The sequence below is a fragment of the Rhineura floridana genome, chromosome 3, assembly GCF_030035675.1.
Source record: "Rhineura floridana isolate rRhiFlo1 chromosome 3, rRhiFlo1.hap2, whole genome shotgun sequence".
In the NCBI taxonomy this organism is placed as follows: Eukaryota; Metazoa; Chordata; class Lepidosauria; order Squamata; family Rhineuridae; genus Rhineura; species Rhineura floridana.
This window is the reverse complement of record NC_084482.1, coordinates 118589982-118608005: the sequence shown is the minus strand read 5'-3', so window position 1 is coordinate 118608005 and position 18024 is coordinate 118589982. Positions and strand designations below refer to the sequence as shown.

General features: G+C 43.2%; 1 protein-coding gene across 3 annotated transcripts in view; it reads left to right on the top strand.

Annotated features, from left to right (window-relative positions):
* CLINT1 (clathrin interactor 1) overlaps positions 1-18024 on the top strand; it is a 127794-nt gene that overhangs the window by 85671 nt on the left and 24099 nt on the right. For all 3 annotated transcript variants that reach the window (XM_061617495.1, XM_061617498.1, XM_061617497.1), the window contains exons 7-8: positions 2865-3105; positions 15508-15580. In XM_061617495.1, the coding sequence (XP_061473479.1) occupies positions 2865-3105; positions 15508-15580 (314 nt within the window). The remainder of the gene's footprint in view (positions 1-2864; positions 3106-15507; positions 15581-18024) is intronic.

The window sequence follows — 18024 nt, the reverse complement described above, 5'->3', positions numbered from 1 at the left end:
GACTTCACTCATTAGCTAAAAACAATGAAAGGTAGAAGCAGCTAGGCAGGCTTATCTCACAGAAATCACTTAGAAGGGTACTTGCATATTTTATTTCATTACTTTCTTTCTAGAATGGCCAGAGACTTGGGTTTTTTTAATGAAAGCTCAGAGTTGGGGAGTCCGGCAGGCCGTGGGCCCAGTACATCAGTACCCCCTACATCAGTATTCTCTGTACCTACCTCTAGGCTCTGGCTCCACCCTTGGAGGTTAGGCTGTTGATGACAAGAGGCAGGGCCTTTTCCGTGGTGATGCCCTGGCTTTGAAATGCCCTCCTAGGGTTGCTCACACTGATTGAGATCAAGACTGTATTTTGCGCATGAACTTTTAATGAATGGTAAATTTAAGGGTTTGAGGACTACCTGTTTTTACCTTTCTTCTGCTGTTTTTGTTTTGGTGTTTTATTAGCTATAATTGATAATGATTTGATACTGCTATTATGTTTTAATAACACTTTGTAATCTAATCTACCTTTGAAAGGATTTCTGAATTTAATGGTAGGATATGAATGATAAAATCAAATTGTTATGTGGGAATCTGGCAATGTATTTTCCTTGGCATGTACCCTGAAATGGTTACTACATTATTTCTCCATTTCATTGGGGCTTGTGTTTCTGCACAAAGTCTCAAGAAAGAAAAAGAGTGTGCTTTGCAGCAGTACTTAGTGGATTTACTCCCTCTACACTTTGATGGGGTTGTTAGGCCCCCTTATTAGTTTGCATCTGTAATCTCTGTTGGAATAGAAAGAGAAATGTTGGGTGTTCATGTTGACTGATCTTAATGAATTAAACGACGTTTGCAGGCAAGTAGATAATATGTTGAGATGCAGTGGAAAGCATAACTAAGTAATAATAATAATGGGCAAAGTCTGAACCATTGTTAGTCGAGAACAAAGGCACAGAGCATAATGCAGTTTGTGTTACCTCCATGCTGATAATAAAACAGCATTTCTAAAATTAGGTGGTTTAGTACTCTGTTGCTTATTGGAACATATAAACCTTTCACAGTTATCTTTTAAGATATCTTTCAGTGTATTATTCAACAATGTTTGTTCTGTATAATTTGCATACCTCAATAATGAAATGTAACACAATGTAGAAATTTATTACTTTCCAAATAAATGTACAACTGTGGATAATATAGTTTTGTTAGAGACTTTTAACCTATCCCTTTTCCTAAAAGCACTGGTCAAGTAATGACTTCAAAACAATTTATAAAGTTGCATGTGTGCATGCAGGCCCAGTATAAATGTAAGGCTGGCTTCCTGCATGGTGTGGTTTCCAAGTTCCCTCCAGCATGAATTTTCAATTCCCTTTCTTTATAGGCCTCAACCACAGTATCTGTACCAATACTACTTTGGGTTCCTTCCTCTCCTAACTGTGGTTTGAAGCACATTTGCAAATCTTGGTTAAGACAGCATTAGTGTTAAAATTAGTTGCCATCAGTGTAGCTGTAATGCTGAATCATGATTAAGGCTGGCAAGAGAAGAGAAAAGGAATTTGCACTGGAGGTAGTTGGGAGAGAATGCCTATTTATACTGACCTTCAGCTTGCATGCCATGGTTAGCAAGGGGCTACTATATGTATGTGTACATTTCATTAGACTTATTTAAACTATCCCTTTCTGATACTCAAGATGCTAAATATATGACCAAATAAAAAGATTTTATACTGCTTCTAGTAAGGTTGGGTTTTAGAATTTTGAGGAAAGGGAATTCTAAACCAGGATGTGGCTTCCAAGCACAGTTTGTGAAGTGTACACAGCAGATGATTTGTCGCACAGAGAATATGCATTGTAATTTGTAAAATCCCATGATTATGAAGACACAAGTATTAACAATATCAGTGTCCAAAAGAGAATGAGATTTATCACCAAATAGGAGTGATAGTGACTGTTCTGGGGCAGCGCTTCAGCTGATCAGCCATTCCAGCTGAATGTAGGGAATGCAACCTCTTAAAAGGAAATGATGCTGACAAAGTCTTTGTCATTTAACCCAATAAGAAGCACATAGTAGATTTGTATAGTATCATGCACTGAAGCTTGATCAGCATTTTTTCATAATTGTCTAATTGAGAAAACAGCATGGTTGCCTGTAATGGGGCTATACAATTTCCTCAAGACCAAAGTAGTCATAAAATGGATGGTGGGTTTGGGCAGCTACCTTAAACAGCAGCTTTTATAACAGGGATGTGGAACCTCATGCCCATGGGCTGAATGTGACCCGCAGGCCTCTCTGGCCCGCTGCCTTCTCCCCAGGCTATACCCCCCCTCACTATCCCTGCCCCACACCCTCCTCAGATGCTTTTGCCTGGCTGGAATGTGAACTGTGATAATCCCTCTTGCTTGACTCAGTGGAGAGTGGGGGTATATACATGGGGGGAGGTATAGAAACCTCTGACTTTTACCTGGCTGGAATGTAGGCTTCAGTATAAAGATAAGAGACACTTCATTGTTTCAGCCACTTTTGCCTCTGGTGCTGCCCACCACTGACCTGCAGCGCCACGGAAGGTTCCCCAAGAAGGGTGTAGCCACGGGGCTGAAAAAAGTTCCCCATATCTGTTTTATAGACTAAACAGTAGTTTCTATCTTCAGTTCAAGTGAGGTGTTCAGGTAGCAAAGCTCACCAGCATAAATACAATGCAAATTATCTAAATGCATGTTAGAAGTCTTGCTTGTTTAGAAACTCTCCACTTAAACCTTTGCTTGGCTGAAATTTCTCTAGAAGGTGTTGCTCACAAGATTATTTTTCAGGACACGTTATCAAGCTCTTTAGTTCCCCCTTATATCTGTAATGTAGTTTGTCATTTCTTTTCTTCCTCCCACAGTGATAGTGATGAGGAAAAGAGATCTAGAAGAGGTAAATCACCCAAAGGGGAGTTCAAAGATGAAGAGGAGACAGTGACAACAAAACACATCCATATTACACAAGCCACAGAGACCACCACCACCAGGCACAAACGCACAGCAAATCCTTCCAAAACCATTGACCTGGGAGCAGCTGCACATTACACAGGGGACAAAGGAAGTCCAGACCAGAATGCCTACACTCAACAATCTACAGCTAAGGTAAAAGGGCAACAGAGGACACTGCTGTACATTTAAATTTGTATTCTTCCTAATCAGAGCTGTTTTCATTGAAAGTAATAAATGTGGAGTTTTCAAATGTGTCATGGGGGAATAATTGACTGACAGCAGTGGGACTGCATTTGGGTTAAACAGTTGCCCTCACCTCATGTGGTTTGGGCATTTAGAGCAGGCTTACTCCAAAGTGTCCATTACAAGTTAATTTTCATATTTTTGCTAATGGTGTTTCACACCAAAGAATGACACAGCAGCTAGTTTGATATGGGATTTGGCAGTCTCCAGGATTTTTGAGTCCCAAGCCATGTAGGGCTTCAGAGGTAAGATAAGACTTGAGCCCTGAAACTAGCTGGTAACCAGTGCAAGTTGTCGCAGAATAGGTTAAATATGTTCTGCCTTCCAACATCTATCACCAGTTAGGCAGAAACACTGTGCACTAGGACTTCTATGTTGAGCAACTCCATGCAGAACAAGTTAACAATACTCGATCCTAGAAGTTACAAAATCATGATCAGCTGACAGCTCTCTTGGATTCAAATATGTTTGTTTGCTATGTGTACTGCAAGCAGGCTTCTTCCCACTTTGAGGAAGAGCACCTTGACCATACAGGGCCGGATTAGCAAGCCTCTTGACACCATTTCCTGCTCCAAAATAGAAAAGAGAGGGGGGCTTCCTTAACTGCTGCTGGACAAAGGTACTCTGACAACCTTCACCAAATATCATCCAGCCTGCTAAGGAGGGGCAGAAGCTGGAACATGGCTAGCCAAAAATTGTGGACACCTATATCAGTCCATCTTGTATTGCACGTCAAATTAAGCATTCAGCCTCTACAGTTCAGTTGCAAGTTTTTTATATTGCATGAAGTAGAGGAAGAGGATGAACTCTGTTGCCACACCTTTGCAAGCATCCACAAGCCATGGAAGAGTACCTTAATGGCTAAAGACTAAGGGCATCAGAAATCATTGTTTGATGGAATCTGTGAAGCTCAAAATTGCAGAGAGGTTGAAGGTATGAAGTGGGCAGTTTTAAAAACTCCATGTTAGCCTCGGAAGTGAGAATGGTAGAGATTTTATCTATATTACATAGGTAAGTACACCAAGGCCATGATGTGAAATGTTTTAGTTCTGTCATACTGCAATGTTTTCTTTTCTTGTCCGCATAGATGGGAAGAAAGAGGATGTATATTGCTTTTCAGGCACTGATGAGTCTGTGCCACACAGGTTGTGGTGAAGGGAGGCCACTTATGAGGGGAGCCAGCAAACAATGAAGAAAAGCTATAGTGTTCCCTTTCCCACTGTAACTGTTTAACCGTTTGAGTTAGTCCAGTTGTAGAAACAGCCATTTGATAGTTCTAACGGTGTAATCACATGGTGCAAATTTTAAATATTCCATAAATTTAAAGGCAAGTTTATTTCAACCATATGGTAGTACATTGATTCACCAGCAAACAGGTCCTTTACATCTAAATTGTCTGCAATTAAATGTACACATCTAATGTACCCTAAAGTATCTCTTTGTAATAACTTGTTTTAAAGATGCCCATATACGAGCAAGGAACTCTTATTAGGAAGAATTTCACCTTACAAAGAAGGAAAACAAGCTCAGACTCTGACAAACAAAGTGGAAAATCTGTGTTCTAGTAGCGGAAGTCCTGTTTAATTTATGTTAGTTGTTATTTTTATTGTATTTTTTTCCTTCTGGAAGCAGTCGCGTAAGTACAAATGTTTTAAATAAGTACGCTCTCTGTCAGTGCTGGAACCCCAGAAGACTCTATTCAAAATTATCCAAGGGCATCTCTAGATCACCTTCATGTCCACTGTGTACTTTCTCAGTAGTGTAGTAGAACTTTGAATAATTTAGCTAAATATTTTTCAGGTCCTCTCTCACACATACACACACGCTAATAGTTCTTCACAATATACTGTATAGTTGTGTGCTATAAAGTCTGAGCCAGAAGCCTGGCAAGAAGAGATCAAGGCTGGATTTGCAGGATTGATGCCCTTTAGTCTGTAGACCAAATTCATGAAGGGGTATCAGTGTGCAGTTTTCTTTAAATGCCCTGCTTAAATAAAATACCCATTCTGCTTCATCAGAATATTAGAGTTATTTCAATAATGTATTCTGAAATGTTTAATTCTGGGTCTACCCTGTACTTCTACGCTATGCTCAGACATGTGCATTAGTACCAATGTGTATGTGGCACAGGGTGAGCAAGAAGAACTTAACCACATGGAGTTGTGCAGATCTAGAGGTCGTGTTTTAAACTGGGTCGCTTTGCCTGCTTTTTTCACTGTAGTCAAGGCAGACACGGTGCTAGTGTGATAGTACTACATATGTAGTGGTTGGAAGCTCAGCTTCAAAGAGAAGTTGGGTATGCGCACTGCTGCACAAGTAAGTTATACCTCTTCCAGTGTCACATTTTAATTGTGCTCTGGGTTCAGTATCTTCTCCAAAGCAGGAGTACACATTTTGCTTCATAGATGGGACAGGTCATTCTCTGGTATCTCCAGGTTTCTTTAAATCCAGAGTTGCACTTATAGTGCAGTCCTGTGCATGTTTACTAACAAGCAGGTCTCATTATATTCAGTATGCCTTACTCCTAAGCAAGTGTGTATAGGACTGGTACCTTTTTTTTTGCTTCCAATTTTTTTATTATTTTCACCATCCACCCAAGAGTGAGAATCTGCAGCAAGTATACTGGAGGGAACTTCTTGAAAGGAAATTAAAGTAAGTCCTTTGTCTGCATAATCACTAATGTTGTTATGAGCAGGTTTTCTAGAAACCCCTCAAGTGCATATCACTTACCATAGAAGCATCTGAAGCCAAGATTCCTAGAATATTAAAAATGGCAGGGTGCTCCAATAAAAACAACTTTTCATTTATTGCCATCCTTTGTGAGCATATACAGAAATCTAGAGTTTAGTCGTAAATGATAAGTACACCATGGCTGTATTATGTGAGCTGTGCAACACAGCAGTATTTTGTTATGTAATCCATGGATCATGCCAGTAAATACATTCTCTTCTTTGTGGCAAAAGAAAACATTGCAGTACCTCAAATACTTGATGGAAATTTCTTGAATCTTTGCTTTTAGTATTCTGGGATCTACCTTTTTGTGTGTCTCTAATTTTATCAAATGAACAAAACCTAAATATATCTGCCACCTTTCGTACAACAGCCATTTTATTCCAATTTCCCCAGTAATGGACATGGGCCTACCAGGGATGGGATGCAGTTCTACCTTATACCTGCTTGGAATTATATACTTCTGGAAGTAAGGGGTTACTTTCAATTAAATATGTTCAGGTTTGGGATGCTGAGTTCAAATCTCAAGTCAACTATGAATTTCTCTCATGCCTTTAGACATCTAAATCAGCCTTTCATTTTAATTGGAATAATCCCAGAGGTAATGCAGTAATAACAAGAGGATTAAGAACTATTGTAAACTACTTACAAATTATTTTTAAGTAGAAAGAGATACTTTAAAAATCTGGGCAGCTTACAGTTCACCAAATGAGAATGTTTCTAGTATTTTGAATGTTTCAATATGCTAAGGCATGTTGGTACAATTTAATTTCTCTTTTTTGTGTGTGTGGTTTTTGGGTATGTTTTTAAAAATAATATTTTTGCATCCCTGCAAACGCTTTTTCTCTGTGGATGATAGTCTATCAAGTGTGTATAGGGCACCACCTAGCGTTCATAGGCAGGAAAGACAACTGAATCACGGGGAGTAGGCTGCATCAGGCACATGATCTCTCTAGTCCTTCCCTGCCTCGTGGTCCTAGGCAGTTGTCCTTTTCCTTCATCCCGATTCTGTTTGCCTCAGCTTCTTCGTCCTGTGTGTATCCCTATCTCTGCATATTTCTATCTCAGTGTGGTGAGTTATCCCTTATATATATGTGTTTTTTTTAATGAACTTTTTCCTTTCCTGTCTCTCCCCCCCCTCCCCCGCCGCCGCTGCCTGGGCTGCTAAGAGCAGGTGGTTTACCCACCAGGCCGAATTAGATCCTTTTTTTGTGAAGCTTGTAAAAGCTATCATGGAATTCTGCCTGTCACTTTGCTCTGCTTATCCTCGAGTCTCCTCCACACCCCAGCAAGGCGCGTGTGCATGAGCTGAGTGTGATGGGTGCTGCCACTATCCTGCCAAAGCTGTTACACCCTGATCCTTCCTCAGGCGCCTTGAATTTGGCCCCCACAACTTTGTCAGCAGCGGAGAATGGATTGCTTGTGTGCAAAGTGTCGCACTAGCAGTCGCAGCAGAGAGCGGGCTAGGGCTGCAAAAGGCACTTAAAAAATCTAAGCATTGGACGGCTCCCTCTTCCACAGCAGAGGTCAGCAGCAATAGCTCCCACCGTTTTACATTTGGCTGCCTCAGCAGAGCCTGCCAAAAAGAAGATGGCTGCCATTTTAGATGCGGCTCCCTCAGTGGCGGCTGTGGCTGGGCCCCCCCATGGTTAAGTCCATAAACGGAACGGCTGTTATTCAGGCTGTAGCAGTCAACAGTCCTCTGGCAGAGGCTACAGCTCCAACAGCTATCTCTAAGCCAGTGCACAGCTCCTTTCTCCAGCTCCAAAAGTAAAAGTCAGAGGGCCCTAAAGTCCACCTTAGGGGTCCTTCCTCCCATCTTCCTGGCAGTAACCCTGTCAGGGAACACACCTGGGAGCCCTTGTTAGATGATGAGGTCACCAGAGATCCAAAGCTCATAACACTATTTGATTCTCCCACTGCTTCATCAGAGGAAGGCTTCATGGAAGCAGGAGGTTCCCAGGCTCAGACCCCCTCTTCCAGACCCCAAGGATCAGGGGTGGCAACCCTTGGGGCTTGATACACTTCCAACTAATGCCCGAGGCTATATCTCATATTAGAGAGACTCTTACCGGAGCCCTGACCACTGAACTGCTGGTTCCTGCTTCCAACCTGAGACCTGCAACTATAGCTACAGGGCCAGCCTCTAATCTAAGGCCAGCTACAAATCAAGGGCCCCAACAGCCTTTGTCAGACTTCAGGGGTCCCAGGCAGCCTTTGCCCACAGAGTTTGTGGTGCACATCAGAGGACAAGGACTCACTATCTCCAGATCCCTTTGCAATCTCCATGGGCCATCTAGCCGACATGTCACCCAGATACCCCTTGGATCCATTCGTTGACCCCGAGTGCGATGAGGAGGAGTGCAGCGCAGGCTCATGGATAGAGGAAGCATCCTCTCCCTCCAGATCTGCTTTCTACAGGCTGTTCCATGAGGAGCATTTTTTGCCTCTCCTGTGCAAGTCGCTGGCAGCGCTGAACATCAATTCTCCATCACCAGATCCACCATCAGCCCCATCAAAAGAGGCATCTGTTCTCAAGGCTCCTAAGTCCACCATGATTATTATTCCGGTTCCGGAGGCCTTTAAAACAGTAGCTCAATCTGAATGGCAAGCCCCTCTGCAGCTAGGCGCGCACCCACTCTGGCCACACACTTCTACTCGTTGGAACCTACCTTCATGGACCTACTCAAAGTTCCCAGTGTAGATAGGCCTATATCTATATAGTTTCTCGTTCCCTGTTACCCAATAAAGGAGACGTGCAATTCAAGGACATATCAGAGCAAAGACTAGATTTCTCCCTCCGCAAGTCACATGAGGCAGCTGCCCTAGCAGTAGGGCTTCTTGCATGGCATCTATCTTTTCACGAGCCTCCTTGGTTTGGCTGAATGAACTGCTGGATCCTTCACCTCAGGATCTCAACAGGGATCCTAACAGACTCCACAAAACAGTTCTTAAGCTTTACAGGGTACAGCATTCATCACAGATGCCACTTTGGATGCAGTTCAATTCTCCACAAGGTCCATAGAGGCACAAATTGTTCCAAGATGTACATTGTGGCTGCACCACTGGGATGCGGACTCAGGAGCATGGGTCAATCTGTCCACCACCCCATATGTAGGACTAAACTTTTCAGGGAGCAGGCTCTCCAGGAGGTCCTGGTGGACTCTAAAGAAAACCATAAGCTATTCTTAGCTACTTGGCACTGGGATGAGCAGAGACCCTTTTGCTGCTATGCCCTCTACCAGTCATCATTCCAGTCCTTCTAGACCTTTCATTCCAATTGTTCATCAGGTAGAGGATGGGATTACAAGCTTAGTCAACACAACTGGTCCAGAAACCGCTTTCCCAGAAAACCCAATCCACATGCCGGAAGCAAATTCGCTCTCGTGTCTTCAGGATTCAAGGGCAGCAGCGCCCGCAAGCATCTCATCAGTACTGACGCCGATGTCCCCCCAGTGGAGGCTCGGCTCGGCTCCTACTTTTTTCTCAAAGTTGGTCTCGCATAACCACAGACCAGTGGGTACTGGAAGCCATTCGGGAAGGCTCCACAATAGAACTGGAAAGATTTCTTCCAAACCACTTCATGCCTTCCCCCATCTCCAGCTGCCCCCAGAAACGGTGGGAGCTGACAGAAGCCATATAAACCTCCTCCAGATTCGGGCAATAAAGGAGGTGCCCACCGAAGAATGATTCTCAGGTGTCGACTTCGTTGTGCCTAAATACAACAAAACAATGTAGACTTGAGATTCCTAAACCAGTTTGTCAAGTACCGGAGGTTCAGGACGAAGTCCATCTCATCCATCAGGGAGGCCATCCACCTTTGCAATTATCTGGCACCAATAGATCTCCAGGAGGCCTATCTGCATATCCCTATTCATCCACAACACAGGAGGTACCTCTGCTTCTTCTACGGACGCCATCACTATCAATGCCCTTTGGCCTCTCATCCGCTGCTTGAGTTTTCACAAAGGTGCTGGTCACCCTGGTGGCCCATCTACACTGCCAGGGTGTCCACCTTTACTCTTACCTTTGCAACCTGTTAATCCAAGTGGAGAGCTTTTCTCAAGCACAGCGGGCTGTTTGCCTCTCCCTTCAGGTTGTAGAATCCCACAGGTTCCTGATCAACTGAGTCAAAAGTCACCTGATGCTCACACAGTGGCTCCAACATCTGGGGGTGGCCCTTGACACTCAGGCAGCCATGATCCTACTGACACAAGAGAAGGTAGTTAATCTGCAGGGGGTCGCAAGGAATCTACTCACCTCAGAGTAGATTGTCCCGTGGGCACATCATCACTCCCGCCCACTGTAGTAGTTCTTACTTCCCTATCAGCAGAACATCATGGCCTGCAGTCACCATCAGCTACACATTCCCATGCGCCTGAAAAACTCATTCAGATGGTGGACAGCCTCTCCCAACCTTCAGAAGGGCATTCCTTTCCAAGACCCACCATGCACCATGATTACCGCAGATGCCAGTCTCTCAGGATGGGGTGTGCATTGCCTTTCCATGGGGACAGTGGTCAGCAGCAGAGGTACATCACAGCATCAACTGGCTGGAACTCAGGGCAGCCAGCCTAGCCATTCAGCATTTTGCTCCAATACTGCATCTGCGCCACATTCTCCTCCATACCGACGTTAGCACGAAAGCTCACATCAACAAACAAGGTGGGACGTGGTCACGGAGTCTTCAGCACGAGGCCGCTCTGCTCTTCTCTTGGACAGAATTTCACATAGACTCAATGTCAGCAGAGCATCTCAGTAGGGAACACAACCTCACCGCGGATTGGTTGAGTCGCCAGTGCTTCAGGTGGGGGAGTGGATGCTTCACCCCGAGGTGTTCCTCCTGGTACAGCACAGATTCAGGAAAGTGAATGTGGACCTCTTTGCTTCTCCAGCCAGTTGTCAGCTTCCCCAGTTCTTCGCCCGTTATCTGTCAAGCCATGCAGCGGCAATAGACACCCTCTAAGCCGGATGGCTTTACACCTTTCCTCCAGTTCCTTTGATAGCACTCAACCTGAGGAAGTTGATGGAGGAGCGTGCAGAAATAGTTCTCATACCTTCATACTGGCCACATTGCCTGTGGTTTTCGGAGCTGCTACGCCTCTCGTCCGAGACCCCTTGGAAGCTCCCGTCTCAGCCAGATCTCTTAACGCAAGGACCGATTCACCATCCGGATCCAGGCTAAAGCTGACAGCCTGGTGATTGAGCGGCACTGCTTAAGTGCAGCGGGCCTATCGCAGGAGGTGATATCTACTGTCCTAGCTTCACACCGCGCATCTACAAAACAGATTTATAGCTCCACATGGCGAAGCTTCATCACCTGGAGTCTCCAAAAGAACATCCATCCAACCAAGGCCTCGATCTCGGACATACTTAATTTTCTGCAGGATGGACTCAGCATGGGATTGAAGGTCAACACCCTATGACGCCACGTTTCAGCCTTATCGTTGGTGCTGTCTCTGTGCTCGGGAAGTAACAGGCGCTTATCAACACTTCCTCAAATCTGTCCACCCACAGTTCACAGATACCCTTCATGGATCCTTCAAACAGTCCTGACTGCACTTCAGAAACCACCTTTCGAACCACTAAGTACCATTCCTCTTCGCCTCCTGTTCTTTAAGGTGCTCTTTCTAGTGGCAATTACGTCTGCCAGATGCATCTCAGAGATGAATGCATTATCAGTGGCAAAGCATCTTTGCATCTTTCACAAGGACCGGGTCATCTTAAGAACGAATCCTTCGTTTGTGCCCAAAGTGAACAAGAGCTCGTCTTGCCATCCTTTTGCTTGAAGCCAGTCCATCCATGAGAAAAGGCCTGGCACTCTCTCAATGTTAGGAGAGAGTTAAAGGTTTACATCAATAGAACTAAGGACTTCAGCTGTCTGATTCGCTGTTTGTCTCCTTTCATTCTGCATCTTTGGAAAAACGAGTATCTAATTCCACATTGTCTTGTTGGCTGCGAGCCTGTATTAAATTAGTGTATGATGCTCTAAAGGTACTTGTGCCCAAAACCATAACTGCACATTCAACATGGTCAGCCACAACCACAGCTGCGTTTGGACTGTTGGAGATTTGCCGGGCAGCCTCTCCCAGTACATTTGCATCTCATTATAAGATGGATGCTTATGCCACAGCCAAAGCTGCCTTTGGTCGATGCGTTCTGCAACATATCGTTATATCCTGAGCCACGTTACATGCTCGCACCCCGGTCTGGGTGGGAACTCCTTGTGTCATTTTCATTGGTGGTCACTCATGGCCGAGTAAGATTGTCTTCCAAGATAAGGTCTTTAACAGTGGGTCCGTAAGTGACTGTGGAGGCCAATTCTGGATCCACACAGCCTCCCACAATGAGGACATAGGTTTCCAGATTGAAGATGGTTGCAATGAGGATTTGTTTAATGTGCCTTCTGCTTAGCTCATTTGTCCCATTTCCCTTGTATTTGTGCTTCTTCAAAGTCCACCGCACCTTTAATAATAGCCGACCTCCATTTGGGACGTTCATGGGCCAAGACTTCCCAGTTCTCAGTGTTCATGTTATATTTTTTTAGATTCGCTTTAAGAACATCTTTAAACCTCTCTTGCTGTCCACCAATGTTCCGTTTTCCATCCTTAAGTTGGGAGTAAAGTAGCTGCTTTGGAAGACGGTGATTAGGCATTCGAACAACATGGCCGGTCCAGCGAAGTTGATGTTGAAGGATCATTGTTTCAACACTGGTAGTCTTTGCTTCTTCCAAAACACTAACATTAGTCCGTCTGTCTTCCCAAGTAATTTGCAGAATTTTCCAGAGGCAGTGTTGGTGGAATCTTTCAAGAAGTTGGGAGTGGTGTTTATAAATGGTCCATGTTTTACAGGTGTACAGTAAGGTCGGTAGTACAATGGCTTTGTAAATAAGCATTTTGGTCTCCCTGCGAATATCCCGATCCTCAAACACTCTACGGTTCATTCGGGAGAATGCGGCACTCGCAGAGCTCAGACGATGTTGAAATTCAGCATCGATGTCAGCTTTTACAGAGAGATGGCTGCCGAGATAGGGGAAGTGATCAACGTTCTCCAACATCACACCATTAAGCTGGACTGATGGTGCTACAGAGGGACTAGTTCGCACCTGTTGATGAAGCACTTTGAGTTTTTTAATATTAAGTGAGAGCCCAAGCTTTCCATATGCTTCTGCGAAGACATTTAGGATAGTTTGAAGAACTTCCTCTGAATGTGGAGAGACTACATCATCATTGGCATATTGAAGTTCTATGACAGAGGTTGACATTACCTTACTTTTTGCTTTCAGCCTACTGAGATTAAAAAGCTTTCCATCTGTTCGATATATGATTTTCACACCAGTAGGAAGTTTCCCCTCAATAAGGTGTAGAATCATAGCAATGAAGATAGCAAATAAGTTAGGAGCAATGACGCATCCCTGTTTTACTCCTGATCCGACTGAATGGATCGCTCTGAAAGCCATTGTTGTCCAAAATTGTTGCTATCTTGTTGTCATGAAGGAGTCACAAAATATTCACAAATTTATCAGGGCATCCAGTTTTCAGAAGGATGGTCCAGAGAGCAGTTCGATTCACAGTGTCAAAGGCCTTAGTCAGATCAATGAATGCCATATATAAAGGTCGATTCTGCTCCTGGCATTTTTCTTGAAGCTGTCGTACAGTGAAGATCATGTCCACTGTCCCCCTGGAAGGGTATATCCCACTTGATGGAGGGAGAGAAGGGGATTTTGGTACTTACCTGAAATAAATTTATCCTGGATGATAGTCCATCAAGGCCCACCTCAGTGTGGCTTTTTTGTCTAATTTTTTAGGAACTATATTAATTACCATGCTAGTTAAGCTATGTATACATTTGTTCTTGTTTGTTCCATGAGGGTTTTTTTCAATGCAATTTATTTGGTTGAACTGTTTTCTCATGGTTTAAGTGTGGTTTTTTATTACATCTCAGGGGAGTAGGTCTTTAAGGGTTTGGATCTTACATGTTGCTTGTTCCTTGGAGTGCATCTAGGTTTTTATAGTCTCTGACTCATCATGAAAGGACTGGGGAGATCACGTGCCTGAGGCGACCTGCTCCCCGCAATTCAGTTGTCTTTTGTGCCTATGGACACTAGGTGGTGCCCTATACCCACTTGACCAGAGGACCAAAGTCCCTGTCCTATAGGAGCGAACAGCTTTATTACAATCCCTGTTACCAAATTGTGCAATAATTTCTCTCTTTATATTGTTATATTTTGTAATACTTTTAATATAAATTGGTTTCCAGTAACAGCCAATGTTTCATGTTTGTCCTGGTTGAATGAAGTGCTATATAAATCCATTTTTTTTCTTTCTACAACAGTTATTCAAGTTTTCCAGTTTCTTCTCACAAACTGTCCCCTTTCAAATGCCTTACAGAAAAACAACAACTTTGTATATTCATTGACCATGCTATCCTCCTGGACTGGTTCTGTGAGATGGGTATTGGGGGCACTGTTTTACAGTGGTTCTGCTCCTACTTTATAGTGTCGTGCTCAGAGAGCGGCACTGCAAGACTGTGTTTTGGCTCCATGGTCCTTATGATATGGTGGTCCACAGGGTACAATCTTGTTACCAATGCTGTTCAACATCTATATGAAGCCACTGGGTATGGTTATCAGGAGTTTGAGGGCAAAGTGTCATCAGAGTGTGACAGCTCTACTTCTCCATAACAACTGAGGCAAGAGAGACAGTGCATGATCTCGACCATTTTCTGGGCGCAGTGGACTGGATGAGGGCAATAAATTGACTTGAACCCTGGGAAAATGGAGGCACTGTGGGTTGATGGTTCCCATGCCCAGGAGATTGGTCAGATCCTTGTTCTGGATGGGGTTGCACTCTCATTGAAAGAACAGGTTTGGAGTTTGGGGGTGCTCCTGGATCCATCATTGTTGCTGTGAAGGCTCAGATAGCCTAAGTGGCTAAGAGTGCTTTTTACAGCTGCAGCTGGTTCATCAACTATGGCTGTTCTTGGACGGGGATAGTCTGGCCATAGTGATTCATGCATTAGTAACCTCAGGACTCATTTATTGTAGTACACTCTACATGGGGCTACCCTTGGGCCTGGGGACAGACTATCATCAGCACATAATTCCAGTGCTCAAAAGCTTGCACTGGCTACCTGTATGCTACTGGGCCAGGTTCAAGGTTCTTGTATTAATTTAAAAGGCCCTTAACAACAAGGACCACGTGATCCCTTATATCGCTGCCTGATCACTGACATCTTCAGGGGAGTCATTATTAGTGGTCCCCCAAGGGTTAGATGTGTGGCTCAGATCCACTAGGAGCTGTATCTTCAGTACTGTGAGCACAGTTTTATGGAATTCAGTTCCAGATTGTCAGACAGGCCCCCTCCCTGTTAAACCTCCAGCACCTAACTGAAGACTTTTATTCCAGCAGATATTTTAACTGAATTATGATTCTATAGTTTAATTATTTTGATTTTTATTGTATTTTATACCTTGTACCCTGCTTAGAGACAATTGTAGTTAAGTGGTATGTAAATTGTCTAAACAAATTAAAATAAAATAAACCATATTTCTTAAAACAGTTCAATTGTGCTTGTCCTTAGGTTTCTGGCAGCAAGTCATCTGGTGGCTTGGTCGATCTTTTGTTTGATGGTGCTGATCAATCAGTCTCAACAGGTAAACTATATTTCTGTGTTCTGATTGAACAGTTACAGTAGCTTTGAGCCTCATATGTTTTAGTCCTGGTGAAATCAAAGAATGTGCATTATGAAGCTAAGGAAAATTGTATGAGTCATTTAAATGTAGAGCTGTGCATTTATTCATAGAACTGCATCCATATTACCATATTATGTAGATTAATAATAACCATAGTACCTTAGAAAGATTCATAGCTAAGTCAGTCTGTCAGGAACCGCAGTGGCTATTATTCATAATTAATTCCAAAGATGTGGTGTTATTCATAATTAATTCCAAAAGCATGTAATCTAATCAGATTTTCAACACTTTTCATGTTACACATTGAGAGAGGGGCAGTGGTGAAAGTAGCTGACTTCTATTCACAAGTCACATCTAATGTATGCAGTGAAAGTGACCTTACTACTACTACTTATTGTCTGTCCAATGACTCCTGAGTGACTTCAGCCTAGAGTCAGAAATGTCATGTTCCTTGATCATTTCAAAACAGTTGTTAAATCATTTCACTCCATTATAGGCTGCTAGCTGAAACTGAGCTTCATTAGAGTAAGTTTTACTTTACGTAAAATAAAGTAAATAAAGTATATGTTTAGTATATTTTTTAAAAAAGACAAGTAGTCCTCCCAAGACAGGGTAAGAATGATTACCTGTGGCTGGCATGAAATATTAAAATGATTCTCCTTGCATATCGTCACTATTCCACTGGTGTGGTCCTGGAATCTTCAGCCAGATATTAGATAGCTGGATGTTGATAGCTGTAGTTGTATAATCCACATCACCTGTGAGCAGATAAAGAAAGTGATTAAAACTGCATAACTTGAAGGAAGCATTTCTGAACAGATTCAGCACACAGCATTAACCAAGTGGTGGCAGATTATTTTTTCCCTTTTACAGTCCCACATTTACATTGCCACAAGTTTTTGAAAGGGAGTGGCTTAACTTTTGAGCTATGTGAACTGCATACATTCTGCCAGAATTTGTTGCTCCTATGCAAGTATTAAACAAGGGGCTTAACATGTGAAGTCTCAAAGGAGACTTTCCTGCCATCTCCTTCCAACTGCAGTCCCTGCCTCCACTGAGAAAATGCTCTTGTGTGACAGGAGTTGCTCTGGAATAATAAGAGGAGAAAATCAACTGAAATTGAGGTACCTTGCCAAACCTGACCCTATACAAATGGCTTTTCAGCGGCCTTTGGTGGGCCTTGCACAAACATCCTTGTGTGAATGCTTGTCAGGATGCAACCACCCTGGGGTCCTGCTGGGAGGAAGGGCGGGATATAAATCAAATAATTAATAAATAAATAAATAAAAACCAATGTATTTGATGATTAGATAAATTTGAAACTTATGCTATGTATTGAAACCCAAGCAATATCTCAAAACATTTGCAACAAAGTTTTGGCCCGAAAATGATTTATTTTTAATTTGTTTTGGTCCTGTGAATGCGAATTACATAATGATAATAACATGAAATTATCTCCTCATAAGTAGAATATTAGGTTACTTCCTGCTTGCAACAGGGAGGCAGTTACGAGGGAGCTCTTCAAAGGGAGGGGTAGAGAAGGATAAAGACTTTGTTTTTCCCCTTCTTTCCATCTCACTGCTGCTTTACAGCGGTCAATAGTAAAGATTCAGAAAAGCCATGATTAAGGCAACTGCCTCTCCAGCGCATCCTCTTACTGTGGAATATAGCTAGACTCACATCTTCTCACCTGCATGAAGGCAGGTGTTAAAGAATCTCAGTGCTTCAAGCTAGCTGACTCAGCATACCTGATAGGAGTCTTTTTGGTAGAATCTCAACCTTTGCCTTTGCAGCTCTTTAGAGAATTGTCCTACCCAACTTTCATTTTGCCAGGAAGGATAGTGAGTTGATGCACAATAGGCTCCTGGATGTCACCCCCTCTTGTTTTGTACAACTTTGGCAAGTACCTTAAAGCAAGTACCTTAATTGTTGAAAACTGCCCAAAGAGCTTCAGCTATGGGGCAGTATACAAATGTTAATAATAATAATAATAATAATAATAATAATAATAATAATAATAAAGCCACTCTCAGCTATAGCCTTTCTAAAATCCAGGCCAGAGCCAAACATCATTCCCATTCAAGCAGTGGCTCAATTTCATTGACGTGCAGCACCTCATTAGGGTGCTGCTCCTCTCACTCTCAGAGCTGAAGAGTGAAACCTACAAGCTCTGACAAATAAGGCAGTTTATCTCTTTCCCATCCCAACCCAGGCGCATTGGCAGAAGAGAGATAGTTTCATTGCCTGTACTGCTGTAGGCACATATACTGTTCACAGGACAGATCTTGGAATGTGTGATTCCCGCAACACTTCAAAGCTACATCTCACCAGCATCAATTATATCCCTCTAGGGCAGGGGTGGTGGCAAAATGATAACAGATGACAAAGAAAAGGCGGAAGTACTC